This window comes from Nothobranchius furzeri, chromosome 2 (assembly GCF_043380555.1).
Source record: "Nothobranchius furzeri strain GRZ-AD chromosome 2, NfurGRZ-RIMD1, whole genome shotgun sequence".
Lineage (NCBI taxonomy): Eukaryota > Metazoa > Chordata > Actinopteri > Cyprinodontiformes > Nothobranchiidae > Nothobranchius > Nothobranchius furzeri.
Genome location: NC_091742.1, coordinates 94,509,849 through 94,532,926, shown reverse-complemented (window position 1 = coordinate 94,532,926; position 23,078 = coordinate 94,509,849). Strand labels below are relative to the sequence as shown.

Below are 23,078 nucleotides of genomic sequence, written 5' to 3'. Positions count from 1 at the left end.
TGTTGTGACACCTGACAGTCTCTCCCATTTCAATCCCAGAGTGCCCGTGCACGCATTTACCTCTGTAAAAACATCACTCCCTGTCGTTGTCCCTTTCATCGACCGCATTGCTGTCAGCTCCTCTGTGAGCTCCGTTATCCCCCGGACAAATACGAGCAGCTGGGCTGTGTCCCGGACATCACAGCTCTCGTCTAAGGCCAATGAGAAAAAGTCAAAACTTGCCACTTCACGTTGCAGCTGAAGCTCCAGGTTCCCCGCAATGTCCTGGATCCTCCTGGTCACGGTTCGCCTGGACAGCGGGATTTGCTCAAATGCGCCTTTTTTCAGGGCATATTAGTGCGGCAGAGTCCACCATGCACTCTTTGACAAACTCTCCCTCCGAAAACGGCTTGCTGTTTTTAGCTATTTTGTGGGATATCACAAAGCTGCTCCTGGTTGCTGCATCCCTGGATGTGTGAAGCTTAGTAAAACAGCCTTGCTGCTTTTGCAACTTTGCTAGCAAAGCTTCGGATGTCCGTGCCCTCTCAGCATCAGATGAGTTCTTGTATTTTTCCGAGTGTGTCTTGTCGTAATGCCGACTCAAATTGTAGTCCTTAAACACGGCAATCTCCTCCCCGCAAACCAAACACACGGCTTTGCCTCCGACTTCAGTAAAAAAAAATACTTAGCTGTCCAATTTTTGTTGAAAATCCTGCATTTGGCATCTTTCTTTCTTTCTTTTTTTTTTTTTTTTTTTTTGAATGAGCGGACGTTTCTGGGGCTACAATCACCATGTCAACCGCGGGCACTTGTTTCTATACGTATTGCGTCATTGTGCACGTAAAAAACAACTTCAAAATAAAAGCAATGCAGCCTTAGCCCATGCATGAGGTAAAATGAGAAAATACATTTATTTTGTAATTTCCAATTAACCTTACGCGGGCCGGTCAAAGTCAGCCAAAGGGCCGTATGTGGCCCGCGGGCCGTAAAATGCCGAGGTCTGTTCTACAGTCTGCTCGTTAACTGTACTATTTTCTGCAATTTCAGCTGTTAACTTTATTTTCTCTGTAAGTGTTTTTCTCCCCAGAAGAAGCTACAACGATGTTCTGCTGAGCTGTGGTGGCCTCATGGAGGGGGCCATCGTCTAGCACACTGCTGCTAACCACTAAAACATTATCCCTCTCCTGATAATAACTTTTTGCTTTCCTTGACATTGAATGTGCTACTGCTAGTTTATCTGTTTAATTATCGATTCACTAGGATAAATACAATAAAGTTTATCTTTCACCAAATAGAATATTTACTAAGACATCACAATATAACTATAGACACATTACTTGTCTTTGTGTGTGCGTGCGCGTGTGCTTGTGTGTGTGTGTGTGTGTGTGTGTGTGTGTGCGCGCGCGCACCTGCTCTGTCTTCTCGATCCCCAGTGAGTCGTGGAGGATGGCTGCTTATACTGAGCCAGGATTCTCTGGAGGTTTCTTCCTGTTAAAAGGGAGTTTTCCTCTCCACTGTCGCTTTATGCTTGCTTAGTATGAGGATTGCTGTATAGTCACTGACACTAGTCAGTGACTTGATGCAATTTGCTGGGTTCCTTATATAGGAAACATTATTTCTGATTGGCTTAATGAACTGACCTGAATTGGAGTGTTTATCGTGTGAAGTGCCTTGAGATGACTCTTGTCGTGATTTGGCGCTATATAAATAAACTTGAATTTAATTGAAGTGATGCTCCCCTGAAATATGGGGTCCCACAGGGCTCAGTACTTGATTCTCTGCTTTTCATTTTATATTTGCTCCCTCTTGGGGCCATCTTTAGAAAATATGAGTTTGACTTTCATCTTTATGCTGATGACTGTCAGGTCTATGCTCCTGTTAAAGCTAAGGATTTAGCTCTAAGTTGTCTTCGTGAGGTTAATAATTGTGGATGGGTTGTAATTTTCTCCAGATTAGTGAGTCTAAGACTGAGTTTATTATGTTTGCACCAAGTGGTGCTCCTGTAGTTACGCAGTCTCATATGATGCAAAGGATGTTGTGTCTAATTTGGGTGTTAAGATTGATTCTCAGCTTAAATTTGATGTTCAAGTCAATAATGTGGTTCAAGTATGCTTTTTTCACCTAAAGAATCTTTATAAGTCTTTTTGATGAGGAATCGTTTTGAGAAGCTTATTCATGCATTTAATGCATTTTGTTTACACAACTGCAATAGTCTTTACTTGGGTGTTGATCATGGATGTATTGCTAGGCTGCAGCTAGTTAAAAATACTGCAGCCCGTCTTTAGACTGGCACTGGTTGATTTGATCATATCACTCCAGTTGTTGCCTCTCTGCATTGGATCCCAGTTCAGTTCTGTGTTGAATTTAAGATTTTGGTTCTGGCCTACAAATGTTTAAATGGCCTTGCCCCTAGCTCTTTATCTGGAATTCTAGTGCCATATGTCCCATCTTGTGGATTAAGGTCAGCTGACCTAGTGAGCAGAACTAACTGTCATCACAAGCTGCTGATCTAGCAGCATGATGCTCATTATTATTTTATGGGTTACAGACGAGTGTTGATGCTCTGTGTTTGTATTTTTGCAATGAGCCTCACAATCTCACTTCTTTCCACCCACAGTTTCTTCTTAAAACACATATTACATTTACTGTTTTTACGCATTTTAACGAGCTTCCTCCGCGCCGTGATTTCATTGTAGGATACAAACTTTACAGCACTCTCACGGAGTAAAGGTTCAGCAGATATGTTTGTTTACATTTTTGCCGCTGCGCATCTACAGTGTTAGGGAAAGGAAGGGAGGGGCCGACGTGATGCTGCTGTCAGGGTATCTCTAGGCTCCACAGTAGCAGCGACGGACGGCTGGCTTGACCGGCTCTGAGAGGCGTTAATCAGAATTTGCAGATAGCGTTTCTTTCCTTCAACCAATCGCATAGTGATGTCTGGACTTAAAAGCAACTCATTAGATTCATAGTTATTTGTCAAAGTAATGCATTACCATAAATCGTACCGTGTTTACCAACATTGGTTATGTATATTACTGATTGCAAAAACACCCGTAGGTATTTTGTCTTGTCTTTTTACTGAATATTTTTCTTTTATATATTTCTGCTTGGTTCACTGCAGTTTCAAGGAAGAGAGAAGAGACGGATGAGAAACCTCTGCTCTTACATTTCCACAACCATCAAATGAAAGACGGAGGTGTCCCAACCAGCAGCTTGGCTGGGCAGATGACAGCAAAAGTTGTTGGAGGAGCAGGAACTATCAAGAACCTAGATCTGGACCCTAATGTAAAGACATCTGATTCTTCAGAGATTGAAGTTAGTGGAGAAGATGAAGATGATGTGAATCTAGACTCTGAGCGTTCAGACTCTGGGCCTGAAACTGGAAACGGAGACCATGGCTGTAATGAGAACAAGTCTTTGGAGTCAGATATTAAGACCGTCAACAAATCATTTAGCTGCCCTGTGTGTGGGATACGGTTCCTCCACAAGTGGTCTCTTCAGGAACATGTGAGAGTGACAAGTCATTCAGCAGTAAAGTCTTCAGAGTGTTCGGTTAACATAAAATGTGAGGAAGAGAGGCAACATGGAGGATCATGTAGAAAAGTCCAGAAACAACCAAAATCATTTAGTTGTGATGACTGTGGGAAAGGATTTAGCCAAAAGTCAAGTTTAACCCGTCATATGAGAGTCCACACCGGGCAGAAGCCTTTTGCCTGTGAGCTCTGTGGATACAGATGTACCCAAAAGGCTAATTTAACCAAACACATGAAAGTCCACACAGGAGAGAAGCCTTTTGCCTGTGAGCTCTGTGGATACAAATGTACCCAAAAATCACATTTAAACTATCACATGAAAGTCCACACAGGAGAGAAGTCTTTTGCCTGTGAGCTTTGTGGATACAGATGTACCCAAAAGGCACGTTTAAACGCACACATGAGAGTCCACACAGGAGAGAAGCCTTTTGCTTGTGAGCTTTGTGGATACAGATGTACCCAAAAATCACATTTAAATTATCACATGAAAGTCCACACAGGAGAGAAGTCTTTTGCCTGTGAGCTTTGTGGATACAGATGTACCCAAAAGGCACGTTTAAACGCACACATGAGAGTCCACACAGGAGAGAAGCCGTTTGCCTGTGAGCTCTGTGGATACAGATGTACCCAAAAGGCAAGTTTAAAAGCACACATGAAAGTCCACACAGGAGAGAAGCCTTTTGCCTGTGAGCTCTGTGGATACAGATGCACCCAAAAGGCAAGTTTAAACACACACGTGAGAGTCCACACAGGAGAGAAGCCGTTTGCCTGTGAGCTCTGTGGATACAGATGTAATCGAAAGGCAAATTTAAACACACACGTGAGAGTCCACACAGGAGAGAAGCCTTTTGCCTGTGAGCTCTGTGGATACAGATGTACCCATAAGGCAAGTTTAAACATACACATCAGAGTCCACACAGGAGATAAGCCTTTTGCCTGTGAGCTCTGTGGATACAAATGTACCCAAAAATCACATTTAAATGATCACATAAAAGTCCACACCGGGCAGAAGCCTTTTGCTTGTGAGCTCTGTGGATACAGATGTACCCAAAAGCCAGGTTTAAACAGACACATGAGAGTCCACACAGGAGAGAAGCCATTTGCATGTGAGCTCTGTGGATACAGATGTAACCATAAGTCAAGTTTAAACACACACATGAGAGTCCACACAGGAGATAAGCCTTTTGCCTGTGAGTTCTGTGGATACAGATGCTCCCAAAAGTCACATTTAAATGATCACATGAAAGTCCACACCGGGCAGAAGCCTTTTGCTTGTGAGCTCTGTGGATACAGATGTACCCAAAAGCTAGAAAAAGGCACGTGTAAACGCACACATGAAAGTCCACACAGGAGATAAGCTTTTTGCCTGTGAGCTGCGTGGACAAAGATTTAGCAGAAAGACACATTTAAAGAGACATACGAGCATCCACATGAGGCTCGAGGGATTTATTTAACAACAGTATTTCCAAATATACTATTTAGTTTTTTTCACAACCTTAATATTAGTCTTGTACCTCTGCTCAACTATCGTTGATCAAGTCCGTACTCGGCCCTTGAGCCAACTCTTCTTTTAATTTTCATTTTCAAATCTCCTTTGTTTTTTAAACTCAGACCTTAACCAAACATTTGAGATGTTCATTCATGAATTCTGAATACAAAAAAATATTACTTAAAGATTAAGAAAAAACTGTTATACCCTCCTGTATTTAAGAAACAGACAAGATAACAGACACATGATGGTTGTAGTACATAACCCACTGCAAGTTAAGGCTGTTAGATACCGGTGGCGTCTGCTTTAAACAATTTATCTGTATATAAAGTAATAGCATACAATCAGTGCGTTTACATGCAGCCAGTAACCCTTTCAAAACCCGAATATTCACAATTACCCGGTTCCGCAGGTCCATGTAAACACCGCCAAAAACCCGGATATGCTCATAACCGGGTTTTTAAAAACCCGGTTACTACACATGGGGTAACCCTTTTCTAACCCGAATGTTTGGTCATGTAAACGCACATCGGGATATCCCCATCAAAGCGTGTGTTCTGCGCGTGCTCTGTTCGCAAGGAATCTTGGTCTTTTGAGTAGCGAGACGTCTTGTATGCGCCAGAACACCGGATGTAAACAACAAGTTGGGTGCAACATGGCGAGTCGTGGCACAATACCACACTTTTGGAATGATGAGGAAACTAAAGCTTAAACAAACGCGGTCGCTATCTCTTCCGAACTGGGAAACTTGTTGTTTTCACGGATACCGGAACAAGAAGAGCCGGAAATGACGCATATTGCATCTGGACGTAGTCCATACGTCCTGACGCTACCTCAACGTCCGCATTTAAATCGGGTTATGCAAGTTAGAGGTAACTCTTTCTATTTATGCTTGTAAACGGGTTATTCTGATCAACTCAGAAACCTGAATACCGACCTTAACCCGATCATAACCCGGATATTGGCTGCATGTAAACGTAGTCACTGTTGTAACAACTGCAGCTTAAAAAGAATGTGTCTTTATTCATTTAGAGCCCCTAAGAAGAAATCCCACCTTAAAGGCTGTGGAGAGACAGCTGGGACTGTTGCCAAGAACAAGGTGGCTCTGTGGAGACTCCAATTCTCCTACAATAGCATTTTGCTATTCTAAGCAGGCTTAGGAATGTGCCTGTACCAGAGTTTTTAGGGAGGTTGTTGCAGAGTTATAAGCAGTGGAGAGATGCTGGACAGAACCACTTTTGGGCTGCATGGTTTTCCACCGGTAAACCCGATGCTTGTATTAACATGGACTAGATTGTAATAAACCGGTTATCTTTTTTTAACTCAAACTTTGCCATGATTGAGTCATAGCACTCCAAGAAACAGCTCAGCATGAAGATTAACCACATTCCTGTTGGGTAATTTCTAATATTGTTCTTATATTACCTCAAAGAAAGTCAGAGCACACACAGAGGGATTAGATTCATAATTTGGTAAATTGTAAACAACCTTTAAACAGACAATAAACATACGTTGCAAAGCGTGGTACTTTGCAAAGGGTGAGAATCAAACACACCAGACAAGGGCTAGTTTCCTCTCACAAAGAGCCAAAGCTTGTGGAGAGCTTTTATTTGAAAACATACACACACTCACAAATTCCTCAAACACCCTCCTTTGCCTCAGAAAACAAAAGGGATCCTTCTGATAGCGTGAAACTCCCCGTCTGACTAGTTTGGCTTCAAAGAATGGAACAAAATGCCTAAAGCAGAAAGGAGGTTCTGAAAACATTCAAAGTATTTGGGTCAGTACTTTTCCTAAAAACATCTAAACATATATGGATTGAGATGAACTCTGCTTGATATTCAGCTTTTATTCAACAATTCCCTTTATTTCTGATGACACAACTAATCACTGCTGGTGGACAATTAATCACAGACACTTAGATATTGGATCTTCCGCTTCCGGTTGGCAACAAGATGGCGCCTGTGCTTGGCTTAGCCGCAGTCCCCGGCCACTTTTTCAGACTTTTCTCCACTAACCTCCTCTTTTCCACCTTGTTCCTCTCTGCGATCCTCTTCAGTAGTGTCCCTGCTACCATCTCCTATGATCGCCAGACTCTTTTGTCCTTCCGTTCGTTCACGATAGCCCATGATGCACCAAGGATGTACCATCCTGTTTGTTTACCTGAGTGGCGCACTGGCCCGGAGCCAAACAATGGTCCCGATCTGCGCGCCTCCAGCGATGTTTGTCCGGTCCCGGGAAAACGTCGGAGGAAAAGAGGTAATCGAGCAGGAATCCAGGTGAGAATAAGACTTCTCTTGAAGCGTGGTTTATCTAGTAAACATCGGCGCGATCTTCTAGCTTCTCTTCCTTTGTTTGGTGACCTGAGCGCCACTTCCGCATTCCCGCCAGGCCTCTTTGCAGAGCGGTACATCCGTCCCAAGTTTTTTACGGTCGGCTTCTCCTCATTCCTCAGTGGTTTCTCCTCCTGTTTCCTCCATAAGTGGTTTTTATAAACACCGTGGATCTAACCCTCCTAATTTACATCCACTAACTCCCAGCTGTTTCTGTAGTTTCTGATTCCTACTACTAACTCAGCATGGCTCTATTAAATACCCGCTCTGTTAACAATAAATCCTTCCTGCTCAATGATCTAATTCTCTCTAAAAACTTGGATTTTCTGTTTCTGACTGAAGTTTGGCAGCAAACATCTGATTATTCTGGTCTGATTGAACTCTGCCCGAGTGGTTATTCTTTTCTTAGCCAGCCCCGGGGTTCTGGTCGTGGTGGAGGCCTAGCTGTTGTTTTCAGTGACCGTCTTCCATGTAGCTCTACAACCTCTGGTCACTTTGCTTCCTTTGAACTGCAGCTGATTAAAGTCGGGCGTAAGGACCCGTTCTACTGTGCTGCGGTTTATCGTCCACCTGGTCCAAACAGTTCTTTCCTTCAGGAGTATAGTGACTTTCTGTCCTCCACTGTGAAGCTGTCCAGACTGGTGATTGTTGGTGACTTTAACATCCAAGTTGATGATCCCTCTGGTCACTTTGCCATGAATTTCTCCAGCCTTATGGACTCCTTTAGCTTTACCCGGCATGTTTCTGGCCCCACACACACCAGGGGCACACCCTAGACCTTGTTTTTACCCTGAGTCTATTTGCTGACAGTGTTTGTCCTGAGGACGTTTATATTTCAGATCACCATTGCATTTTCTTTAACTTGTCAGTTTCCATCTGCTGCACCTAAAGGATCTTCTGACGTCCTTTAACTCTGCAGTCAGAGACGCTAGGGTTTCCTATTTCTCCAACCTGGTGTCCCAGAGCAAAGGGAACCCCAAGGTGCTGTTTAACACCATCAGCAGCAATGTCTCTCCTGCCTCTCTTACAGCCCACATCCACTCTGTTACAGACTGTGAGAACTTTCTGTCTTTCTTTGTGGACTAAGTCAATAAGGTTAGATCTAGCATCTCTCCTTCAGCCTTATCGCTGCCTCTCCCGACTCCAACCAGACCCATCATCCTAGATAGCTTTGTTCCTGTTTTTTTGCCTGAGTTACCCAAACTAGTTAACTCTATGAAGACCTCTGCATGCCCCCTCGACATCTTACCCTCATCTTTGTTTAAAAGTGATTTTCAGTCCATCTGTCCCAGCGTGCTCTCTATAATTAATGCTTCTCTGGTCTCTGGTCAGGTCCCTGCTTACTTTAAGAACGCTGTAATCAACCCACTTCTTAAAAAACCGAGTCTTGACCCCTCTCTCCATAGCAGCTTCAGACCCATCTCTAAACTTCCGTTCATCTTCAAGATCTTGGAAAAGGTTGTGGCTAAACAACTCACAGCTGCTCTTGATGAACATAACATCCATGATAGCTTCCAGTCAGGTTTTCGTAGAGCTCATTCTACTGAAACAGCTCTTCTTAGGGTCTCTAATTACCTTCTGACTCACAGTGATGCAGGGGACTGTTCTGTTCTGGTCCTGCTGGAACTGACTGCAGCCTTTGACACTGTTGACCATCACCTGCTACTGGAGAGGCTGAGAGACTGAGTAGGCCTATCAGGATCTGCTCTGGAGTGGTTCTCCTCTTATCTCTCTGAGCGCTCCTTTTCTGTGGCCGTCTCCAAGTTTAGGTCCTCCACCACCTCCCTTACCCATGGTGTCCCACAAGGTTCTGTGCTGGGGCCTCATCTCTTCCTCCTCTATCTGCTTCCTCTTCAGCACATCCTGAGCTCCTTCAAAGGAATCTCCTACCATCTTTATGCAGATTACATCCAACTGTACTTCTCCTTTAAGCCCCATGAGATGTCTAAGCTGCAGCTGTTACACACCTGCTTAGACTCTATCAAAACCTGGATGGCTGTGAGCTTTCTTCAGCTGAATGAAGATAAGACTGAGATTCTCATCTGTGCCCCAGACAAGCTGGTTCCCAAAGTCAGAGACTCTCTTGGTCAGCTTGCTTCTCACACCAAACCTTCTGTCGGAATCTTGGCGTGACCTTTGACCCAGCTCTCACCCTGGATTCTCATGTCAGTTCTCTTGTTCGCTCTTCCTTCTTCCATCTCAGGAACTTTGCTAAGCTGAGTCCCATTCTGTCCCGCTCTGAACTTGAGACAGTTATCCACACCTTCATCTCCTCACGCTTAGACTACTGTAACTCTCTTCACGTGTCTGAGCAGAACCTCCCTGAACCATCTACAGGTGGTTCAGAATGCCGGTGTTCGACTTCTGGCCAAGTCCTCCAAACACACCCACATCACCCCGCTTCTCCTGCAGCTTCCCTGGCTGCCAGTCAACTTCAGGGTTCATTTCAAGATCCTGGTTCTGGTCTATAGGGCCTTACATGGACAAGCACCATCTTACATTGGTGATCTTCTTAGTCCCTACACCCCCAGCAGGTCCCTGAGGTCCAGTGATCAAAGCCTACTGGTTGTGCAGCACCAGGCTAAAGACCAAAGGTGACAGATAATTTTCTGCTGTGGCCCCCAGACTCTGGACCTCTCTCCCCCTGACTCCCCAGTGGACTCAGTGGTCTCCTTTTAAAAGTAGCTGAAGACTCACTTGTTCAAGCTGGCTTTTGTATGACGTTCTTCACCACTCTCTTTGTTCTGCTCTCCCCACCTATTCCACCTTCCTCAGGATCCACTGATTTCCCTCTTTCCTGTTCACTTTCTCTCTTTCTTAACATTTTTTAATCACAATTGCCTATTTTTGCTCATTTTAAATATATTTTTCAACATTTTCTAAATGCTTTTTTATATTTTTACATTTTTTGTTTTTGTGACGTGCCTCGTGATTTTTATCTTGAGAGGCGCTATAGACATGATACTTTCTTCTTCTTCTTAGCACTTCTGCATGCGTTCTGTATTCAGTGTGAACGAGGCTTCACACCCTCTCAATAGCGCAGCATCGTGCGGTTGTCCTGTTCTGATTTTTTTCATGTAGTTGTGGTTTAGGCTTTTTTTTTGCCGTTATCACTGATAAAAGCTTTGGGTTTATTCATTTGTGAATTAATTAAGCAATACAGATCGCAGTCCAATGTTTTTGTTTTGTTTTGATTTTTAAGTAAGGTTCAGCAAATGCGGTCGAATCACTGATAGCCATCATCTGGGAAGTGAAATATGAACTGTTTCCAAGTATCGCTGTAATGTGCTTGCGTACCACTAGGCAGAAAAAATATTTGTATATAGTGTCTCTCAAGATAAGCTCACAAGGCGCTTTATAAGAACGACAAAATTAAAAAAGAAAAGACAAACAAAGACCATAATAAAATTACAAAAAAGGGAAATTTTTAGACTATAAATGAATCCTGAAAAGACGGACCTGACAGAGCCAGTAGTGTGAAAAAAAGCTACTGAGAAAGAATCATGAACAATGTGTTTAGATGGTAAATGACAGGAGTTCAGAGCGGTTCTGGTTCAGTCCGCCGTTGGATCATTAACACTTAACAGGAGACATGATCGTCTTTCACAGAGAGTGCAGGAACCTTGGGAGAGAATGTGTGTCTGGATGTTTTGTCTTCTGTATGTAAACACTTACTGAACAGAACCTTCTGGTTCTGGAAGTCCAAATAGAAAGTGGATTTATGCTGTAGACGAAAGGTCACTATGCTGGTCATTGTAGAAGGTGAAAAGTTGACCCTTTTGGTACGTTACATGTTTGTGAAGATCAACTCTTAACAACATGTAAATGTGATGATGCTGACAGACCTTAGCAACTGTTGCTATGTTGGCACAAAGATGCTGTAATAGTTGTCATGGTGACATGTTATTGTTGTTATGACACCATGACCTCATCACAGCCGTGCTCTGGACCATGTTGGACAGGACTGATGGTGTTGTGGTCCAGAGGACACTCTGTCTCACTGTTGTCCCAGACAGTCCCTGAAGATCCTTCAGACCAACAAACACACAACAGTCATCAGATGAGTGAGAACAGAGGACTCCTGGAGGCTTCTTTAATTTGCTATTTGTGTGATGATGTCAGAGGCAGCTCAAGGCATATAAGACTTAACTGACTGTTTTGGGCCCCCACACCACCAGGGGGCCCCCAAGAGCACCAAGATGACATGAGAAAAACTAATATTTCACGTGAAAAAAAAAACATTTTTCTATATTACTTTCTGTAGTGACAATTGGTTGTATTTTGAAGTGAATTTTACAAGTTTCAAATTTTAAGAACAAAAAATAGTAATCCTAAATTTTTTTTTATTGTAAATTCAGTGTTTGTCTGCTGATGTTTCTTTCAAATAGTTGAATTAATATACCACACTTAAACTAACAATTAGTTTTTTTTTTGTTTTTTTTTTTTGCTCCAGTAAAGTTAAAATCAACATCCACAATAATAACTTAATGATGTTTGAGCTAATTACGAAAGATGCTAACGATGGTGGTCATGTTACACAAATGGTGTAGCCTAGGAATGGTGTTGACTTGTTGATATGGGGGGCCCCAATAGAAACCCTGCTTAGGGCCCCACAAAGGCTTAGGCCTGCCCTGGATTATGTCATCAGTAAATAAATGCATCAGGTGAACTTTGTTGTGTTCAGATCACTTTTAAAAGATAATTTTTAATAAATGATGGCAAAAGCAAGAATTGATGTCATTCTTCTCACCAAAACCTTTCAGGCTCATATAAAACGCTGCTTTACAATAGATCAGCATCTTCAGTCAGAACCAGGAGAACAGACTCTTAACCCTTTAACACTAACGCTAAAATTAGTAACACCATCACTAACACGTGGGGTGAAAATCGTCATTTTTCCCCACACTTTAAACCCTGCGGCCAGTATGATGGTGTGGGTAATGTACTGCAGTTTTCCCTGGATGGTAATCAAGAATGTCTTGTATTCCTGATTTAATTTCCGGTGCCTGCCTCTCTGATATCTTGTTGGCGGATTTCAGTTGATTCAGTCAGGTTTCAGCAGAAAATCCCACACTGACCTTTAGGGAAAATCCTAAATATAATTATTATGAATATTGCATTACAAGTGGTGAAATGATTGAGCAGTGTGTCATGAAATAATCGGTGATTCTTCAAAAAGACTTTTAGTTTTTCATTTCATTGTGACTCGTTTATCACACGCTGTTACGACCAGCGGTTGGTAAACATGAAGGACACATAACACAGAGGCATGTGCAGGTTGGTGAAATTCAAACAGTTTTTATTATAAATACAGATTTTAAAAAACAAAGCTCCAATTATAAAAGTTCAGTAAATAACAGTGTTAAAAAGGCTCGTGGTTACATGTTTCAAATGGGGATTCTCAATTAAAACACATCTCAAAAGCTCTCAAACATACCAACACAAAGGTCCACTGACCATACGGAGCTAAGAGGGAGCCAGCACTCGGGTCCCTCGTCTGTTTTAAAAGCCTACAAGTACTCTTGCTTTCACCTATTAAAACGTCTGGACTAAAACCCTTAAAACAGTAATGGAGCCAACGGTGAGACGTGGCATGGATCCGGCCTCCTCTGTTGTGTTCTACTTGAACTAGAAGACACGGGACAACTGTGTGCCGTGAACTGGAGTTCAACCTTGTATTCACACTCCCCTCTCCCACACACTAACACACCCCACAGTCCTGACGTGCCCACTGGCAGCAACCAAACATCAGCTGAGGCAAGATAACTCAGGTAAGGGCAAAGGAATCAAATGCAAACGAGTCCCTGTGGCAAGTCCACCCTATAAAACCTGAGTGAGTAATGTTTTTGGTTCAAAATACCTGGTGTCTTCACATCTGTCACGCACACCCGATCATCACGCAACACTTCACTTAGCAGCTTTGCCCGATGGCGTCTGTTGTAGTTCTGTGCATTGTACGTCCTCTTGTCCTCCTCTCTTTGCACAAGCATTGGCTGGTCAGGCAGCGCAGGATCCAACAGTGAAGAAACACTACTTGGTATGTATACTGTATGTTGTGTGTGTGTGTCTGCTCTGTCTTCTCCAGGATCCTCTGGAGGTTTCTTCCTGTTAAAAGGGAGTTTTCCTCTCCGCTGTCGCTACATGCTTGCTCAGTATGAGGATTGCTGTAAAGACTCTGACTCTAGTCAGTGACTCGATGCAACCTGCTGGAGACATCTCAAGACTGGACGGGTCGTATCGGAGTTAATCTATGAAATCCCGGTGCCGTGAGGTCCACCCGACATCTGACAGTCTGGATCTGCTGGGGGTCTCCGCCAGGGTTTGTAGACACAACAGATTGCGTCTGATGCTGTTTTATTAATAATCAACTCTCTAGTTTATAGCAGACAACAAATTATTTTACACCCAGATGTCACAATTTCTTTCAGATACAAAGATGCTATAAACATCTAGTTTACATCACACCACCTACACATCACATTCCATCACCGCATATCCACTTCTTTCTTTCTCCATCTTTATTTCAAACAAAGAAAACATACATCATTTTTCAAAATCTGAAAATATATATAAAATCATCATCATTTTTTTTCTTCTTCTCTGTCTGAAAAGGAGTAGGCTGAAGTCGAAACTTATATGTCCCTACCCCTTTTATGCATATTATTCTTTACTTATACTTAGTATTACTATACCAAATGTAACACAAAACCACATTAAAACAACAGATAGTACAAATCACCCAAACAACCAAACCATATGGGAAAAAACAAAATAAAAACACATCTTTTTACAATTCATACTGAAACTTATCTTTCTTTAGAATAAAGGACAAACACATAAATCATCTATTTTCCTCTCTATACTTATTTAGGATATGTTTTTCATAATTCATTTTAAACAGGTTTACATTTGTACTTACTTTAATTTCTTCTTCTAAACTGTTCCATAATTTAAGCCCTATTATTGTGATACACATACTTTTTAATATTGTTCTAACATTATGTATCTTTAAATTTAGTATCCCTCTCAAGTTGTATTCTCCTTCTCTCTCTGTGAACAGTTTCTGTATTTTATCAGGTATTCATTTATTTCTTACTTTATTTACTATTTGTGCTGTTTTGTATTGAACCAAGTCCTGGAACTTCATTGTCCGTGTTTTAATAAAAAGTTCATTTGTGTGATCCCAATATCCTGCATTTGTTATTAATCTGATAGTCCTTTTCTGCATTGTCGTTACTGTTTGTAAATGACTTTTGTACGTATTTCCCAAGCCCCCACAATGGAGCTCTAAAACTGAGTCAAACCCGGAAGAACCCAAAATTGCAGTTCCACCCTCATCCGCTAGGGGCTGGTGTCAGAAGCGAGCAAATCCTCATTGACTCCCATGTTAAAAATACCAATTTCACAGCAGAAATAAACATGTTTACGGCCTGGTACCAAAACATGTTTTTGTTTAAATTATCTAGTTTACACTCATGACAACTCTGAGGGGGGTGAATTTATGAGTTTAATGAGCATCAGACCCACGTGACCACAGAGCTAGCTCTGTGGAAAGGCCTCAGTAGAGCCTTGGTCTGGCTTGGAAACTGCTCTGGGATTTTGAGTCTCTGTGTTTGTGTATTCTTTTTTGGATATTTTTAGTGCAAATGTTGGACAAAATGACTTGCTGTGGTATTAATTGCACTAATAGAGCGTCCAAGGAGTCTCCACTTCATTTTTTTCGGTAAGTAATATTATATTTATGTATTTTAGGTCACTGCCGAGCTGAGCTTAGATTTTAACATGTACTGTTTAACCATGAAATTTAAATGTAATAGGGTAAAACCCAGAGCATTTAACATAATGCTGCACTTTAGAAAATGGGTTGAAATATAAGATGTTGGTGGAGCTGGGTTCCGACTATCGGCTTGTGGAGCTCTCGGGAGACCGATGTTTTCCACCCATTTCTCCCCTCCCCGCAGCTCGGTGCATCTCTGTCTGATCGCGGCTTCTGTTTGATGCGCCGGGTTGCCGGCTGGGTCTCCCGGCAGCTCAGCGCATCTCTGTCTGATCGCGGCTTCTGTTTGCTGCCCGGGCTGCCGGCTTGTGGAGCTCTGGGATGGAAACCTTTCCACCCGTTCTCCCCAGCGGCAACTCTGCGCATCTCAGACCGCAGCGGCGCTTGTCTGCTCTGCGGCTGACAGCTTGTGGAGGTCTCGGAGACCTCTGTGTTCCACCCGGTTTTACCCAGCATTCAGCCCGGCGTAATTCTGACTCAGAAGCTCTGGTGTTGTGCACAGTTAACTCCGGTTGTAGCTAGGTTGCTACCTCCGTTAGCTTAGCTCCCACCTCCGCGTTAGCTTTGGGTTAGCGAGGGTTAGCTTCAGGTTAGCTTGTAGCTAGTTCGACCAGGTGTCGTCAGTTGATCCCAGCATTACAGCCCCACCCTCAGCTCCTCCTCTCTTCCCTTTTATGGAATTGTCTGGGCTTGACAGAACCTGTGACACGGACAAAATGGCGGTGGTGGCCACCTCCCATTTGGCCTCAAAAAAGTGATATTGTAGCCTATGGAAAGGAGATGTCCGTATATTAATGTCGATGGTATTTCCCCAGACCTCTACACAATAGCTCAACCTGTTTCCTTGTAGCTGGTAGCTTGAGTTGCTGCCTGTAGCCCAGTTGCTTGAGTTGCTGCCTGTAGCCTGTGGCTTACCCAGATGCTGGTTGCTGGTATTTTTTCCTTTTTAGTTGTTAGTGTTTAGTAGATCCTGGGCTTCCGGGCCTAGTGGCCGATGGTGTATCCTAGAATTGCCTGGTGGTAGCTCGTAAGCTGCTGCTTGCCTCAGGTGGACTGGTCCGGTCCGGTTCTGCTCTGTCCACCTGGACCTGGCTGCTGGGTCCAGGTAAGCTGGGTCTTTCTGTCCTCCTCCGACTCTCTCAGTGTAGTTGGGGTGAGCTCACATTTCTGTGCTGCTGCCTTTTTTGCTCATTATTCATATCTTGTCATGTATAATCATTAGTTTAGAAAAAAATAAAATTCCTTTTTAACTATGTACCTGACTCTGTCTGAATTAATACAAAGTGTGTTCATGATCCCTGAACAAGTAAAAGTAACTATAATCTTCTGATTAAACATTCAAAGATCAATCAGGTTGATATTTCTTATTTATATGGAATCATCACATCTTATTGGTCATAATTAATTTGCAGTCGTCATGCTATAATGTGTGACCGCTACAAAGTTAAAGTCCCATTAGTTGTCACACACACTGATGTGTGTGCGACATTTGATCTCCGCATTTGACCCATCCCCTGGGGGAGCGGTGAGCTGCAGACACGGCCGCGCTCGGGAATCATTTGGTGGTTTATCCCCCCAATCCAACCCCCTTAATGCTGAGTGTCAAGCAGGGAGGCATTGGGTCTCATTTTTTCCAAAGTATTTGGTATGACCCGACCAGGAATCGAACCCCTGATCTCCCAGTCTGAGGGCGGACACTCTACCACTAGGCTACTGAGCTGAGCCTAAAGTCACACCCATCTGTTTCCAGAAGTGTCATTTAGAATCGTAGGATGAAAAAATAATAATAAAACAAAATAAAAAATAAATAAAAGAATAATTTTAGGATGATGTCCAAGGAAGGTCCCGGATATTTCATTTAGCAGCAAAGCGCCTCGTGATTTTTTTTCTTGAGAGGCACTATATAAAAGATTGTTTTCTTTCTGTCTTTAAGGTAAGTGTGATGCAATAACATTTGTCTTTTTATCACAGGTAGAAAACAACAGCTACACTTACTCAAAATCGTGGGTACAAGTACACAAATTTGCATATTTTCAGCCACACATAAAAAAAACCTACAGTTACAGTTTTGCTCCAGTATATCCAAAAGATATGGTGCAAAAATATTTGTGTCTCGAATCTGAGAACTTGAAATCACAGAGAAAATTTCTATCTTTCACAGATACAAAACGACTGCTTCACCTATTCAGAATTTTTGGTACAAGTACACAAATTGTATTCGCTGAGTCACACATAAAAAAATTCTTACTGTTACAGTTTTGGCCCAGTTGATCCAGAACAAATTTTGCAAGACACGTCTGCATACTTGTGTATGAAAAAAATAACTTGTGCCTATTTTACTGTCACTCACAGACGCAAAACTACTATTACACTTCACACATTCTTCATTGCAGTTACATAAATGATTTACAGCAAGTTACAAAATGTGGAATTTCTGCTCTAATGATTTTGCACCATTCTTCTTTCGGCTCTTGGTGAGTGCAGACGCTTTTTTCCTCCTCTCCTCCATATCTTGTCCTCAAGGCCTTTGTCTGTCCCTGGGTGCTGGGTGCACGGCTGCTTCTGCATTTTTCTGGAAACTGAAATACATTTAAATGGATCTCGTCAGCTGGTCTCTCAACGCGATTGATAAAAATTTTTCAACGATGAGAACGGGAGAAGGGGCTCCCAGATGTCCCGCTGGTACAGACCCAGTTGGACACATCATGGACTCCTGGAAACAGTGGAACTTGATCTGTTTATCTCAGCTGTCTGTGGAGGACTCTGAAGACGTGTGGATATTCGTGGTGTTGGTGTCAGGTTTCCTGCTCATTGGCCTTGGAGGCTCCCTGGCTTACCGGAAAATTTACGAGCTGTCGAGGAATATTGGCCTGATCCCGGAGCTCAGAGATGGTTTGCACCGCGCTGTGGATTCACAGACTCAAATCATTTTCAAGATGAAACGTTAGCTTTGGACTTTGGTGGAGATTCATTCTTTGGCACAAAAGATGGATGCCATCAAAGAGAGAGTGGACGAATCAGGACGGATTGGGATAGATTAACGCCCATTATTGGGATTCTGAGAGGTTGAGGACCAACAAACTGAGAGGACCAAAGACAGAGAGGAAATTATCTCTGTCTGGCCCCAAAACAATTTCTAATCGGAATCTGGCGTCCTTGAGCCTGCAAGGCTACAACGAAAACTCCCCCCTCAGAAGATATGTGGAATGTGCCATTGCTATGGCAACTCTACTCTGCCTCCTTTCCCAGCCTGGGCGGGACTGCGGGAAGGCCGCCGAAGCGTCCAGGGTCACTGCAACCCTCCAACCCTCAATGCTCCCCCCCTATCCAAACTGAGGTGACATGCGCTGCTTCATCGTGGCTGCAGGAACTGAAGTTGGGATAGTCCCACCCCACCACCCCTCCTAGTGGACACTTATGTTGTGTTGTCTGAAGTCTGTTGCATATCTCTGTCTGAGGTGTTTTTTTGCAGGGCGAAGCTGCCGTCCTGGTGGGAGGGTAACTTTGAAGTGCCTTTTTTTCCCTCCACCTGAACCAATCCTCATGTTACCCTCTTATCTCTATTAAGGTGGCGTGACTCAGGGTTGCGAATGACCACAGTCACCAATTCTTGTCATGTGTCTTGCCCATGTATGTCTGATCTCTGAATTGTGTGTACTGAAACTCTAATTTCCCTCTGGGATTTATAAAGTATCTTTGATTGATTGATTTGATTTAATTCAGCTCATTTAGAGAATAACTAATTCAAACCTTTGTTTGTTTGTTTGTTTGTCCTTACCACATGCACAAATGAGAAAATGCAATTGCACAAAACTGCTGATGTGAGTCACAAATGCAGCAAGAAACCCGAGCAAACAGAGACAGAGAGCCGGAGGAGGATCCCGGCAGAGTGAACATCGGGTTGTGGCTTGTGCTCCGGATATGCGTTGGCTGAGGGGGTTGTTCGGGTGGTCGGCCGACGGTCTGTATGGGCCCGGTAAGACGGTGGCCCGACTTCACTCTGCATCGGCCTCATTTGTGGCGATGGATGGGGAAGAAGGGAGCGGGAAAGACCAGTGTGACCGTTCATTCGGCTGGGTCGGGGGCTGGTAAGAGAGACCGTGGGTGAAGCAGTGATGCTTTGGACAGAGATTGGGATGCGCAGGTGAAGATGCACAGGCTTCAGGAGGTCAGCTTTGAGGTCTTCATCAGGGCGGAGGCAGGTGTGCGTTTTGCAACCTCTAACCCATTCGCTGTGACCAGGGAGCTGTGTGCAGTGATAGAGGATGTTCTTGATGCTATGGTTATGTTTAGTGGGCTTTTGACAGTGGTATGTTGGACAAAGGCCCAGTGCCTCAAAGCACTGAAACTGGAGGTGTTTATGGGGGTGGGGGGGGACTGTTACTGAATTGTGTTCTGGTGCTTTGGTTAAGGAGGTGGTATACAGTATATCAAACAATGTTTCTGAGCCTGATATGTTTGTCTTCCTGAGTGGGCCAGCAGTGGTGGCTGTTCAGCGTCTGGAGTTTGACTCCCATGGATCCACTTCACTGTTGATAACTTTTGACACGGTGGAGCTCCCTGCTGGTGTCATGTTGGGCTTGCTCAACTACTCAGTTAGGGCATTTGAGGAACCTCCTTTTATGTGCTTTAGGTGTCAGGGCTTTGGGCATGTGGCTGTGTGTACCCAAAAGAAACCCATTGTTGGTGTGTGTGTGTGTGTGTGTGTGAGTGTGTGTACTTTCTTTGACATTGAATTTGGTACCATTAGTTTATCTGTTTAATTATAGATTCACTAGGATAAATACAATAGTTTATATCTCACCAAATAAAATATTTACTAAGGAGTCACAATGTAACCATAGAAACACTACTTGGTATTTACCGTAAATCCTCTAATACAGGCCGGCATTCAAATAAAGGCCGGGTCTCCAATTTTGGCCGGTGTCAGAGTCAGCGGAGGTGAATAATGGCCGGTCTCTTATTGTGACCGGGTGGAATGTGATAACAAGCAAGCATGAGCGTCTCAGCGGCAGGGTTATAGTCCCCAAATCAACCAGCAGGAGGCAATAGAGGTTCACACAGTCCTTTATTTGGCTTTTTCTTCAATGCTACAGACACATCCTCTATCACGCTCCTACCACACAGAGTCACGGTGTCAGTTAACCATGCTAATTCAACCCGCTCCACATAACACACATCACCTTCCCTGTGGCTTACATTAACATAACACTCACACAACACACAAATCAGCACATAGTAACTAGCAGAACGATAGGAAACACATATAACACAATACCCAGAATGCACCTGGCTTACAACCCCAGCCAGGTCATTACACTATCAAGTTCAAAGAGAACGTGCTGATTATGCTGCAGAACACTGGAGAGCAGCAGTAGGGGGTGTATGAACTAGTCAACTTCACTATAGTGACTTTTTATGCCTGTCGTCAACTAGTCGCTGTCACGTGATAATGACCGGCAAGATGCAGCCCTCGGAAAAGACAGCAGCCTGCTGTCAGCAGGTGACAAGCTCCTGCGCTCGGGGGGGTGGGGGGGCAACGCGCTGTGCCAGACCGTAGGTACTGACACACGATCGTTCATGTCGGTTCATTTCCTTTAATGTTTTCTGTCTTTTATTTGCGCCTGATGTGTATCGCTGCTGTGGAGCGGGGCGCATCAACTTGTCCTCCGACGCACAGATCACTGATGCGACCTCCAAGCAGGGAGCGCTCCGCTGTTTTCGCGGTCGGTAGATCTGCCTCCTGCGCACGGCCACAGTAACAATCAGGTGTCGCCATCTCAAAAACTAATTTAACACGCGATCGTTCATGTCAGTTCATTTCCTTTAATGTTTTCTGTCTTTTATTTGCGCCTGATGCGTTTCGCTGCATGCTGTGGAGCGGGGCGCTGCGCGCATCACCTTCCTCCGACGCACTGATCACTGATACGGCCGCCAAACAGGGAGCGCTCCACTGTTTTTGTGGTCGGTAGATCTTTTAGAACTGCAGTTCAAAGGTAACTCATGAGGTGAATATATATGAACCCAGGTAGCAGTTTTTCTTTAGGATTGAGAGGAGATGCAGGAAGATAATAAACAGACAGGACAGAAAAATAGTCAAATAAAAACAAGTTAGTTTTTGTACCTGCTGTTGCAACAAACAGACACCATTGAAGGTCATCAGAAGTGAGGAACAGAAAATGAAATAATTATTTTAATGTTTAGAGCAGCAGGAACTCCGAGAGGCTGCAGGCGCATCAGTGAATTTGCGGCCGCTGCGAAGGGGGAGGGGGGGAGGGCTGAAGTAGAAACTACCGTTGTTAAAAGAAATGTGTTTAACTTTGAAAATGTGGGCGCAATTTTAATTGTCAAACACTCCAGCGAACCATTAGTTCATTTTGCTAAAATAGAAATAGAGGCCTGCCTCTAATACTGGCCCTCCTTCCAATAAAGGCCTGGAGCTTGATGAGCTTGAGTCAAATACAGGCCCGGGCCTGTATTAGAGGATTTACGGTATGTTTGTGTGTGTGTGTGTGCGTGCATGCGCGTGCGTGCACGTGCGTGTGTGTGTGTGTAGTCAGTGACTTGATGCAACCTGTTGGGTTCCTTATACAGGAAACTTTTTACTGATTGGCTTAATGCACTGACCTGTATTGGAATATTTACTGTGTGAAGTGCCTTGAGTCGACTCTTGTCGTGATTTGGCGCTTTATAAATAAACTGAAATGAATTTTATCATGACCAAATCATCTTAGGATGCACTTCCTGTTCCTTTTGAGCGCAGCAATCTGTTCTATACCTTCACTTAAACAATTAGGTTATGGGTCAGAAGTATAAGAAAATGTAGTGTACTTGTTTTTTCGGGGCTTTTGACGAAACCGTTAAAAAAACGAGAGAAACCTGGCTGCAGACCTCCGCTGTCAGGCTGCTTCTGGTGCAGGCTCCACTGTCAGGACGGTTAGGATGGGAAATGCACGGGATACATTACAAAATAAAATGGCAAACATACTTTCGGAAAACAGCAAACATACTTACACTTGTAATTGATAGGTTTCAATATAAAATATTATGTAAAATCTATCAATTATTTCTCTATAGTTCATATGTAGTTGTCATTTAACATGCTTACGGTTGTAATTTTTCTAAATGAATTAACAAATGGCCAGGATAGGTTTCAACATAAAACGCTAACATACTTCTGGTCGTCATATTTCTAAAATAAAATCCCGAATGCTGTTTGGGTTGAATCGCTCTCCTCACAAACACATCTATTTTTTAATCTTACGTAAAATCTATCAGTAATTTCTCTATAGTCATATATAGTTGTCATTCATTTAGTAAACCTTAGTTTTGTTTGTCATTTTTGTTGTGTGTTGTCAGTTTTCCTTTACTGTTGCACAACGTGGTCATTATGATAAATTCTGTCAGAATCTAAGACGTAATATTAAAAAATAAACGTGTTTGTGAGGAGAGCGATTCAACCGAAACAGCGAGCAGTATTTTATTTAGAAATATGACGACCGGAAGTATGTTAGCGTTTTATGTTGAAACCTATCCCGGCCATTCGTTAATTCATTTAGAAAAATTACAACCGTAAGCAAGTTAAATGACAGCTACATATGAACTATAGAGAAATAATTAATAGATTTTACGTAATATTTTATATTGAAACCTATCAATTACAAACGTAAGTATGTTTGCCGTTTTATTTTGTAATGTATCCCGTGCATTTCCCGTCCTGACAGTGAAGCCTCCACCGGAAGCAGCCTGACAGTGGAGGTCTGCAGCCAGGTGCTTTTGGAGAGAGGAACAAAAAACATTACGACAAATATTTTGTCTAAAAAACCACCAGCGGAAGTTATGTATGAGAGCCAGGTGTGTTTTATTCTGTTCCAGCAGGTGGCGGTAGTGCACCTTTACGCTGGTCACCGACCACCGGAAAAAGCAGAAACCGAAAGCTGCTAACAGAGCTAGCTTGTTGTTCTGGT

The 23,078-nt window shown here is 43.2% G+C and overlaps 1 protein-coding gene across 1 annotated transcript in view; it reads left to right on the top strand.

The window, feature by feature from the left end:
* Window positions 1-12,065, top strand: part of LOC129161829 (zinc finger protein 678-like) — a 45,065-nt gene extending 33,000 nt beyond the window's left edge. The window contains exon 5 of the mRNA XM_070548393.1: window positions 3,101-12,065. Within this exon, the coding sequence (XP_070404494.1) occupies window positions 3,101-4,869 (1,769 nt within the window). The 3' untranslated portion in view covers window positions 4,870-12,065. The remainder of the gene's footprint in view (window positions 1-3,100) is intronic.
* The last annotated feature ends 11,013 nt before the right edge of the window (window positions 12,066-23,078 follow it).